Source organism: Hetaerina americana, unplaced genomic scaffold (genome assembly GCF_022747635.1).
Source record: "Hetaerina americana unplaced genomic scaffold, ioHetAmer1.1.p SCAF_15, whole genome shotgun sequence".
Taxonomy (NCBI): domain Eukaryota; kingdom Metazoa; phylum Arthropoda; class Insecta; order Odonata; family Calopterygidae; genus Hetaerina; species Hetaerina americana.
The window spans coordinates 5,331,162-5,343,524 of NW_027286625.1; the positions used below are offsets into that span (position 1 = coordinate 5,331,162).

Below are 12,363 nucleotides of genomic sequence, written 5' to 3' on the forward strand. Positions count from 1 at the left end.
CATGGATGGATTTTATGTGATGTGAATTTGCCATAATGTGTAGGGGGATTGGTTTTTCTGTGATGAGCATGTTCAGTCAAAGGATTTGTGGTGGGTTTTGCTCTTAAGAGAGACCATGTTGCTGCTAAGAACTTGACATTCTGCCTCAGCTTGAGAGATTCGAAGAAGTGTCTTATTAGTATAATGCCATGTCACATTCATCGATCAATGGGACATGCTACACACCAAAGATGTTGCTGGTACAGCCATTTAGTTAATTCATTCAAGCAGTGTCACTTATTTCCGGTTGCTGGTAATAGAGTTCTTCAAGTGAGTATTCCTCCATTTCTAATGCTTTTTTATCCACTTCTATGCTCTTCATAGATTTCTATTGAGAGCATCATTACGCAGTGTCGTTTTGATCAATTAAAATTCTGTGATTGATTTTTACCTTTTTTAAAAGTCTAAATAAATTTAAGCAATAGAAAAATAGTCCCATGTCTATTTTGTCAGTTAAACGATTAATTTTGTACCTGGACACAATCAAATGATGAAACTAACGATTCAAGTTTTTTTTTAAATCTGCATACTTACAAGGGAGCGATGTGGAAGGAAGGAAATGTTTAAGAAATATGGTGCCACATTTAATTTTGTTGTTGTTTCTTCCCATTAATTTCTCTGGAATGATTTCTGGAGTAAGCTGAAAATTTTTTTTGGTTTCAAGCATTTGTCAAAGGCTGAATAATGAAGTGGACATTTAAGGCTGTTGCATCAATTTGTGAACGTTTTTGTGCCAGCTATTGAGATAGGCAATTATAACATTCTAGTCTGTGCCGAGAACCAGCAGTGGTAGTAGTTTTTCTTAAGAACTCAGTTTGCCTGAAAACTAGAATCCCATCCACACAAGGCAGTTAGTGGAATGTGCGACTGCTGGAGAGGACTTGATGCAATAGCTCCTTCGAGTTCAAAGAACTGTGTAAAATGAGTGACTGTTACTTTAACGAAGTCAACCGATAATGTGCACCTTGAACTACATGGCCGAGGTGAGGCAGCTGTAACAGTAAACTGTTAGTGTGTGCTGAAATGTGATAAATGCAGTGAGCTGCTTGTCAATTAATGTCATTATACAACAAATATAATAGTAAATTGACTAGCATAAGTGATAACTCTGTGGAAATTATGGATTTCGATAATCATAAAGGATTCAGATGATATAAGATTATAATTTTAAATGCATAAACTTATTGCTTCAACTTAAATATAACTAAAAAGTGTGGTAACTATTAAGTCATTTTTTTAACAATAAGCCAGAGTAATATTAGTGATCGAAATACTCAAAATGGAAGTATAGAACAGTTTTCCCATGATTGTAATGAATAAAAATTCTTTTTGCAGCAGTAGTATAAAATTTCATGAGCTACCTTAGGTCTATTTGCAAAAATATTTGAAACCTAATGAGTGCTCAAGTAATGACAAAAGGTGGCGAAACAGTAAGGTCAGTTTTTAGACATTATGCGAAGGCAGTCTTCCCGTGAACACCAATGCTTTTAACTAGTGATACAAGGAAAGAGTAATATGGAAATGGGGAGAGCCAGAGGTAGCTAAGAGAGCAGGGATTAAGAGAATAATTGCATTCAATGAAGAAGCCTTGGTAAAGATGAGTGCGGTAGGAGCAAGAGCCTGAATTAAAGATGTGAAAAAAGGTCATTGTGTGGAACATTGCTTTATGGGTATGATATTGGTATAAATAAACTTGGTATTCAGAGGAAGAAGATGGGGATAAATTCATGTCTTTTTAAATTTGGGTTTGTATTAGGGCTGGCAAAATAAAATGGAAGGACTGGAAACTAGTTTTAAAATGTTAGGCTTGATAGGTAGGGGAAGAGGAGGGGTGATATTCAAAGATTGCAGAAAAAAGAAATGGAAGGGAGCTTAAGAATCATTGGGGTCTTGATAACTGGGAAGCAGGTAAAAGAAGGAAAAGGCTGATGTGTTTTACACTGAGAGAAAGCCGGTAGAAATTAAGTGAAGTAGAATTGTTAAGTGTCAATCAAGTAGTGTTCATGTTGGGTAGTGCTTTGGTTCTGAGTCCCTACAAAATATGACTGTAAAGAACTAATGGAAAGACTAATATAAGCCTTGAGGTGTAGTATTGCATTGTATGGTTCTTAAACGTTTTTTTTAGCTGTATAAATATAGTTTGTTGTTTTTTAACTTTCTGAGAGTATAGATGAACTTAGTTGAAAAGGGGGAAGAACCTTCAAAGAAGTGTTAGATTAGGTAGGAGAAGAGACGTTGTTGGGGGTATTTCGTGGGGGCAGAATAAGTAAACTGAGTATATCCACCATGGAATGCAATGTACATTAAAGGCCATGTGCAGGTATATCTTAGTTTCTCACTAGATAGTACAGTAGCATAATGAGTTATGTTGTTTTTTCTTTTGACCATTATGTTTCAGTGTCTGGAAAATTAAGAGCATATGTATATTTGAAAAAAAAAGAAACTTTCTAAGACCCTTGATGTGTAAATTATAATCCAGTTTTGTTTTCTCCGGTGTATTTATAATGAGAAATATTTGCAACTTCAAAAATATTGTCTGAAAAGTTCATGTGATTGATTAAAACAAAAAGTAAGCTGTATTGTGTATCTACAGATGTTACTATTTTCTTTGAATTTGTGTTGAAAATTATCATAAATAATGGAAAAATGACAGTAATCTTACTTGAAGTCTAGCCGAATTAGAATGTCATAATCAGGAAAAGACTCCGCAGTGGTTCATGCCATGCATCAGCCCTTCGTGTGCCTCAACCTTGATTGGCTCTATACAATGACTGTGAATAACATTGCCTTCCTTGCTCATTACTCTGTCATTTTCAGGGAAAAGTTTGGAATGTGGAGAATAGTTAACTGACTCTCCACCATGATATCCCAGTTTTAAATCCTGGTGGTGAGAGGCAATCACCTAAACTAATTATAAACAAAGTAATAGTGTAAATTTTAGCTATGAAGCAAAAGAATGTCCTCTGCATTGTGTTGAAAAGTAACCATGCATGTCATTGTGATATTTTGAATCCCAATGATGGCAGAGTTTTTCCCAAATATCCCTTGTTGGAGCACTCTCTGGCGGGAGCACTTAAAGTGGTACAGTAAGACCCATATTAGATCAACTTTATCCTGCACATTACCAACCTCTCTATAAATATATGGGAATATTAACTGTACATTGTGAATATATCTATCGTGCAGTTACTTAGCTAAGAAAAATCAGATAGACTTTACAATGAATACTAGTTATCACTATCACAATACCAGAAGATGTGAAGATAAACTTGTATAAACATCAAACCTGTCAATGGTAGCTAAAGGGCAAACATCAATGTGCAAAAAATTGTTAAAAAATTTGCCTTACCATTTAAAAAATGAGACAAGAATTTCACGTTTCAAGAAGAATCTATTAGCATACATGTATCTGGTTGATGGGTGTTATTATAGTTTAAATGAATATTTATGTAAAACTTGTGTGTATTGGTTTCCTGTCATAGCTATATTTTGTATTTCTATTTGGGAATAATGTGATCTACATCCCATTGATGTGTCCTTAACACCTATCCTGTGTTTTTAATGCCGCACAGTCTTAAATATTATTTCCTTGAGTCGTTAAGGGTTTTTTTACCCTAGTTTAAAAGGAAAAAGGGAGAGGAATAATGAGATTGGTGTGGTGATTTACGGGGAAACTTAATCCCTTGCCATTGATCAGACGGGTATTCAAAATACTAAGACGTTCACATCAGACGGGTATTCAAAATACTAAGACGTTCACATTGGGGGGGGTTCCCAGTTATGTTTACAAGGAAATCAATCTTATTGCTAGGGACCTTATTCAAGATCAAGAATTTACGAGGACACAAAGTTACACTGAATACCCCACAGTGGGAAGTTTTTCCCTTGCTAGGGACTGGCTCTGAGTCACCTTAACCACTTACGTGTTAACTAAGAGGAGAGCGAATAGGTTTGTGAAGAAATTAATCCAGACGCCAGGGACCTACTTCAGGGGAATAATACTCACACAGTCACTTTCACTCACTCAGGTATTACAGAAAGACATACTAACATTGTGGAATATGGAGTAGACAAAACACTAGCTGGTCTGATGGTATTATCATAGCCAGGAAAGGTAGGGAATTAAGTCCTTTAGTCAAAAGAAAGAAACAAATGGAAAATAACCGACGAAGGCAAAATATCACATAAAAACTAAGGAAACAATGTTGTGAGAAGCAGATATGTGTATTTTGACCACACATTTTTGACGGGTCTATTGTATTTGCAGTGGGTGATGTATTTTGTATCGAGTTAAAATGTTCCTACAAGTCTGTCCAATGTTACATTTATTGTTTGAAGACTAAAGTAATTTTAGCTCATTACTAACTTGGCGAGTTTGATATATTTGTCAATATGATTAGAATCTACTGCAATTTATAATAACCAAACACTGACAAATAGGTTTGTAACATCAAAGGAAACCATTACCTCTCCATATGAAAATTTAAATCTATTAACAAGACCTATGTCGTTTTTGAGGGAGTGGGGACTGTCAAAATTAAGTTAGCTAAATTAGAGAATTCAGATATGAGCCATTTGTAGAGAAGATAAGTGAGAGAATCAATTTTGGGTACAATTGGTCTCATGGGACTATTTTCTTAATGCATTTTGGGCGAACAGTATAGTTTCAGGAGGGTAGGATTTGACAATTGGAGAGTGAATTTGGTTTTCTCATCAATGCATTAGGGCATTCATTTAAGACAGATTTAAATTGTGAAATGAGGTTATGTAGGGATTCTTTTTAACCTTGAGATATGAACTGTTCTTAAAGAAGTCACTGACTTTTCTTAAGTGCTGTTCTTTTTTCAGAATGATGCATAAATTCCCTTTATCCACTTTAATGTGAAAGCAATTATTGGGTTTTAAAGATTTTACAGTACTAAAATTATTAAAACTATGTAGGTGACGATTCTTGGTCAAGCTATTACGATTTTTTTTGTTTTGCTTCTCACATGCTTTACGGATAAAATCTTAAGTGGATGGGTCACAAATTTTAATTGCTCCTTCTATATGGAAAATAAGATCTGTGATTGATATGGGGCCTTTGGATGAAGGTAGAAGTTTGAGTCATAGTTTTGTAATTTCACTTTTCTTCAGAGAAACTTTGCCTAGATGAATTATGCACATTTCATTTGAAATTTTCATTGTATAATGTAGGAGAAGCTGACTCACCAATTGAGAGCCTCAGTTTGTGGTTTAAGTTGTGGGTCTTAATCTCTTCTCTCTTGAGTACAACAGTAGAGATCTTTCTTTCAAATTCCTCCTAGACCTAAAATTCTGAACTGGTTAGACGTTTTACCTACTTTAAATTTAAACTATAGGTAAGCTATTGTAGGTGACTTCTTTTAGCACAGAGGGAGTTAATTTCAGATTAGAGAATATTTCGTCTTATTTGTTCGTTAATATTAGAATGTCTTACTTTGTAAAGAGATAAGTTGTTTTTGAAATCGGGGAATATGCTATGTGATTTACAGGTTTTTAAGTAACGTATGTCCTCAGATAATTTTCCGATTTCTGTTTTCAACTGTCAAAAAAGGCAACGTAATCTCAAAAAAGATGTCTAAAATAGCTCAATTTATCATTTCCACAGTACACTGTGTCTGCTGGGCAAATAAAAATGTTATATTATTTTGCCATCTGTTGGATTGGATGTTAAACTTTGGCACCTTGGTGCTTTAAGTTAAGAGTAGGCTAATGCCAGTCATCTCCCTTAATAGCTACATCTATCTACTCTGTCACTTTCAGGGGGGAAGTGCCATTGGTGGGAGTCCCGGTGGACATGAGGCCGCTGCCAAAAGAGCCCGAAGGAGAGGAGAGGAAGAAGAGGCCCGGTCTGAAGAGCAAGATGGTGATGAAGAGGGTGGGCCAGAGTGGGGGCAGCGGAGGAGGCGGGACGGGTGGAGGTACTGGAGGTGGCCGAGAGGGACAGGAAGGGAACAAACCAAACATCTCATATCCAACCAACTTTGAGCACACGGTCCACGTTGGATTTGATTCTACCACCGGAGAATTCACGGTGAGTTTCACGAGACACACCGGGCACAAAGTTGAAATCATTTTGTGGAGTTGTATCTTGGGGATTGTTTGAAAGTTTAGGGATATCCCTTAGGTTTATGATAGCTCTTTTTTTTTTGTCTTTACATTCACTCATGGACGTTTATTTGCAGCCCACTGTGGAATTGTATGTGAGGTTGACTTTTGTCTCTCTTGAGGATATACCTTTATTGTTGACTTGACTTTTTTCGTATTTAGTTTTATTTCTTTTTTAGTGTCGGAAGGAAGTTAGAAAGCCTGAGTTGAAAAACCAAATATTAATCCTGTATAATTTAGGAGATTTAATTTTGTCTGTGAGCGGTGGTTTTGTTGTATGTTTTGAATATTTCATGCAGGAACTATGTTTACTAATGATATTTTTTTGTGAGATTTGAATGTAAAGTATGTAATATTCCCCATCATTGAAAGTGTAGTGCATGAATTACGTTTGAAATTTTGTGAGTTATTAATGGGTGTTATAACTTTCAATTGTTTTACAATCCACAAAGTTGAAGTGCCTTGTTAATTGATGAAGTTACTTTTGTAATGTAGAGTATTTTTTTCATTGTGTAGCCAGAGTGCATTCAAAAGTTATTTGTGAGACTTCTATTTACCTATTTAAAATCTGTGTATTCCATTAAAATCACCTTCCATATCTGCATAAAAAGAATTTAATGCAACCTTTGGCAAATAAGTTGCTTAATTTTATTTGTAATTATTTTCCATACGTGGTCTTTGGTTACATTATATGAGAATGCTGTTAGAGAGGATGGTATCCCCAATGTTTTATTTTGTATCACTCATCCATTGAAATTTTAGCCAAGATGTTTCTTTCTTAGGGAGATAATAATTCTTTTTGAGATAAGTGGTCAATATTTATGTTTAGGTGGCATTTTAATAGCTGGTGTTATGAGTTACATTCAGAATAAAGTGTTAAGCATTTACATTTATTTCGTATCATTGCATTGTGATTGTTCTCGGTAAATTAATTTGCTGTACCAAAAAGTTTCATTTTGACCATTTTTTTGGTTTCTTGGCATTTTTTATATTATTGCTTGTGTGAACAAAGAATTTAGTTTCATTTCAATGCTGTCATCATTGTCATTACATATTTTTAGCACTTTTCTTACCTCACTCCCTTAAATATTCCAATTTCTTTTGTTTCAAGCTGCCGTTAAAAGTAAGTAATTTGTTAACGACTTTATTCACGTTTTGCTTGCAGATGAGATATTAGTTTTACTTAACTGTATGTATTTTTGCTTGATATTCTTTATGCCTTTTGTACAAACTACCTTAGTTTGTTTCCCTTTATTATTCTTATGTAGTATCTTTTTGTGTATTTTCATTTGAGAGATGTCTTGGTGGTTTTTTCTGTTGGGATTAGCCTTTAGTTTTCTACTACTTGTGATTTGGTACACATTTATTTAGGCGTAATGTTTGTGGAAGTATAAGCGGAATTTGAGGTTTCAAAATGATTTAGTAAATGTCGTAAATGTTGTGATAATTGATATTCTGTTGGAATTTGTGGCTGTTTTTTCAATACTTGTGATGTTTATGTTCAGATGTCTTCTTTGGTCATTACCATCAACCCTAGTGAAACTGTTTTGTGATGGCATATTATCGTGTTTTCAATATTTTATTATGCATGAAGATTTCAGTGTGGAAATTTTTGGGTGAATTAACTAGGGTCATTTTTTTGTCAGCTAGTGCGTATGAGCCTTGAAGTTAAGGAAAATTCAAGGTAGCAGTCCATCTAAAAACATGGCTCTTCATTATTCATTTCGTTTTATGGAAACTTGTTTCTTCCGTCAAATCCTCTCTTTAACCCACAAGTTGCTATAAAATATCTTCATCCACACTTCAACACTTCCATTTCACCATAATTGGGTTTACACCTCTTGTTAATTGTACCATCTTTTGAAAACATTTTCTGATGAATGCTCATCATTTTCTAAAAATTTCCTTATTACTCTCTTCATTTTTCACTGTAAAGAGGATTTACATGGTGTCTTCTCACTAAGTTTTCTGCTTCTTTCAAATTGAGTCATCTAATCACCATCACTCATTTTTATAATGTTATATGATGTCTGTTATATGTTGTTAAATGTTTTCAACTATGAAAATTATTTTTTAAATCTTGCACAATTTTATTTGCCTTGTGGATTTAGTGCGGTAACTTAAGCTAATTGTTGTTTGAATTGTATAATAAATAGCCCCATTTTAAGTTAGATGAAATAGGGCTCTCCCAAATCTCTTTGTCTTCATTTGATATTTTTAGTCTGAAAATTAGGTTATGTATTAGGTTCATCTCTTCAGTATGGTGTATTCAGCCAGTTGCAGTTTTTAGTGCATCAAAATATAAATTCCTTGAAGCTTGGATTTTATTATAAATTTGGGTATTGAGTATTTTAGGTTTGACTCCAAGTGCGATCCATTTTTAATGCAATGTAGTTGTATAGCATTATTTCAGAGAGCTGCTTGGTATTTTTTTCATTTGTTGACTTGGTTTTATCAGCATTTATGATAATTTGTGTCATCCTTTCAAGTATGCCTTGCTTTTCAATTTTATATATGCTTGAAGTAAGACTAATGCCACAAAGTTGCTAAAATCTGGCCTTTTTGTAATCCATGGTGATTTTTTCAAAATATTTTTGAACTTTCGATAGTTTGTTCTGCAAAAATGGAGTGTTTCCTTATTCCCAAATTAATGCTACATACCCTTGTTAATCATGCTTAACTACCATATTATGTCATGTGTGATACTTCTATGGAAACATGCTAATTAACTATCTCTTTGTAATGAGCCACTATATGATAAAGTGGGACCATGATCATTAAATATTGTGCTTTAACTCAACTTTTTAAATCCCTATTATTACTACTTGTTGTCAAAGTTTAAATGATATGGGGGTGGATATCAGTGGTTGCTCTCTTTATCCAGGGATAAAAATTGAAAATATGTATTAAAAATTCAAATTAAGCAGATCAATCTAGTCATATTTCAACGTAATTCTTTTCAAATGGCAGTAATTGTCGGGGTAGTAATATTATATGCCTCCTCACTGAAATAGTCCTGCCTATATAATTTTGTGAAACTAGTCGAGTCACCTGTGTTGATTGTCATTCACCCAATATCTCTTGTTTACATTTGATGTAATTTTGACTTTTAAGTACGAAATAATGCTTGGCTCATTGAATTTTGATAAATGCTTGTTACAGAAGTTACAGTGATTAACATGTTAGTATAGGTATAACTTGATTGGTAGTGAGTATATGATAGAATTTTCTAATATCATTAGCTTTCACACTGTAACACCAACTACCAGTGTGCATGTCTAGGAACTCTGTGTAAGTAAGGAATTTGACTGTTTATTGTTGTTATTATTTTGTCCAACCTCCTTGCATTAAATTCTCATAAAGAGGAGTATCTTAAGAGCATTTGTTTCCATGCAAGGCATTTGTTTCTTATAGGTGTTTCAGTTCTTATAGCTTTGTTTATAACTTGCATATGGAGAAAGTTATTTTGTGTCTATTATCAGTTTTCAAGTATTAAGTCAGACTGTGTATACTTCAATCAATTTTAAATAATCTGAAATATGATAATGAATAAATTGCTATTTCCAAGTTGATTCTATTAACTAATAGAAAATAAACTAATAACAGCAGCAGTGAGACAATACATCTCCATTGCCATTGGTGCTGCTAAGAGTCTAGATAATTTTGGAATGAAGTGAGCAAGGATTGCTTGCGTTTTATTGGATTCTCATTGTGAAAGGCAGGTATGCAACTGTGGAACACCAGTAGTCCACAGGAGTTCCACAGTTGCAAATACAAACATAACCACTGTCATGGCAGGTATGTAAATCATAATTTCATGGTTTTTCAAAGACTTCTTTACTTTTATAATTCATTTACCTTGAAAAACTTGAAGAGCTGAGCCAAAACCAATTAAATCCTTCAAGAACAAAATATTACGATAATACGATGACCATTTCAATTTGTTAGGGCTTAAATGTTGTTGGCAATGGATCTCATTTAAATTTCTTGACTCATGAATCTTCAGTAAGAGTAAAACCTGGATGGATTTGGTGCTTGTAAGATTTTCTGTCATTTTTAATGACGGTAATAAGGGAGACCTTCAAAATAGGAAAGCAATTTTGTAATTTTAGTTGGAGAATATGGTTATATGCTTCCAAGCACGAGGAAGGGATACCTCCAAAATATTAAGGGATCTTATCATGAGGTATTTTATAGGTCTTCGAGTGTACTTAAAAACAACTGGGATAGTATGCAGGTAATTTTTTACATATTCCTTCTGAGTCAAGAGGTAATTATTGAGAAAGTCTTACATTTGAGTTGATTTGTAGATGCTCTTCTGAAAGTTTATAAACCCATAATTTGTTATGCATAATAATTTAAATGCCTGGTATATTAGAAGTTCTCTGAGAAATAGTTGGACAGACAGAATAATCTAGGAGCTGATCATTTTGCTGTGTATAGGCTACATTTTTGTATTCCTTTGTGTTTACAATTTTTACTCTGCAGTAATTACACATTTATGCTGTTATCCTGTAAAGACTGTATGAAAATAATTTCACTCACCTTATATGAGGTCTGTCCAATTAATACGCAATCTTGTGGCCATGACACAGACTATAGCCCTCTTGCGGGGCTTGTTGCTTGAGACCCAATGAGCCGTCTGTGCTTGGTGGATCGCCGAGCTGTGCTTTTGGTGTCAGTTATGTTAGTTTCTGTTCTTGTTTTTACTGTTTGTTGAAAATGGAAATTGATGGAATCACGGAGCAACAGTAAATGCTGAGTTCTGCCTTACAGTTCTCAAGCGTTTTAGGGATCGTGTGCGACTAAATTTGACTCGAGGTGATGGATGGATCCTTTGCCATGACAATGCACCTGCACATTCAGCATTGATTGTTCGCCAGTTTCTGGCAAAATATTCAATCACCATCCTTGATCATCCTCCTTGTACGTCAGATCTCGCCCCCTGCGACTTTTTCCTATTCCCTAAATGCAAAAATGCGATGAGGGGACATCAGTGAGAAGATGTGGACACAAAGAAACAACAAGAAAACAGGAAAGCCTAATTGCTGACGACTTCCGAGGGTAATTTAAACGGTGGAAATGAAGATGAAATAAGTGCATAGCAAGGAATGGAGAGTAATTTGAAGGGGACAAAATCGATGTAGACTAAATTTTGCAAAATAAATTTCTTATGGCCTCAGTTCACATATTTATTGGACAGACCTCATGTATAGGTACAAAATCCAATGTTATCCCCATTTCAATAGAACCAATGGAAGAAGGTCCAAGAATAGGTGGTTTTCCCAAAGAGTATGTGTTGTAATTAGCAGAGTTGACAAAAAACCTGATGAGCATGATGTCATGGAACTGGTTTTTTCTGTAATCCCTTTTTATACTTCATTGCTCTTGGGTCTTCAAAAAATGTTTAATGTAAATCCACAAAATTCAGTTACTCCGTACAGTTAATTGACTTGAGTCTGCCTTATAATTGAGAGTTTAATATAGCACTGCTGATGGAAATATAGGAGTGAAAGCAAACAGTAAAGTTCAAAAATGTCAGAAAAGGAAACAGGATTTTTGTTAATGGCAAGGAATTGGTACACACTTTGATTAAAGAAATGTGTCCCTAGAGAGTTGTGACTGCTAGGTTAAAAAGTATTGTGCAGGTTACCGGCAAAATCCTCTTGAATATTTCTGGTTGAAAACATATGCCTAGTGCAATGGAGATTCACCTGGTTTTTGGCAAAAGATTTTACATGTAGTAAACTTTCAAATATGTTGATAATGGATGCAATGTTGACAGGTGAATAATCAAAATATGCAGAAAATATGGTTGCGATATTAATGAATATAACATATATGGCAGCTCTCCTTTTTCATTCTGTGTGATTAATTCAAAGTGTACATATTTCCTGTTTTTTTGCCATTTCATAAGGATAGAACAGATGCACAAGTGAATAGCAATAGCTTTTCCTTAGTAAGCTAAACCAATCTTGTGCCCAGGAAAAAAATAAATTTCTGGAGGAGGACAAATTTTGAAAAAGGATCGCTAATGCGGATTCATATTCACGATATGATACCAATTGAAATAACCCAGTGTAGGTAGTTGATGACTCCATTGTTGCGTTCCACGAGGGTGGTACAATAAGTCCTTGGAAAAAAGTAGAAAAAACCATTTTTTTGGGAAATTATTTTTTTATTTTTCAGCATAAT

General features: G+C 34.4%; 1 protein-coding gene across 1 annotated transcript in view; it reads left to right on the forward strand.

Annotated features, from left to right (window-relative positions):
* Positions 1-12,363, forward strand: part of Pak (serine/threonine-protein kinase PAK 3-like protein) — a 59,916-nt gene that overhangs the window by 2,086 nt on the left and 45,467 nt on the right. Inside the window, exon 4 of the mRNA XM_071583809.1 lies at positions 5,824-6,094. Coding sequence (XP_071439910.1) covers positions 5,824-6,094 — 271 coding nt within the window. The remainder of the gene's footprint in view (positions 1-5,823; positions 6,095-12,363) is intronic.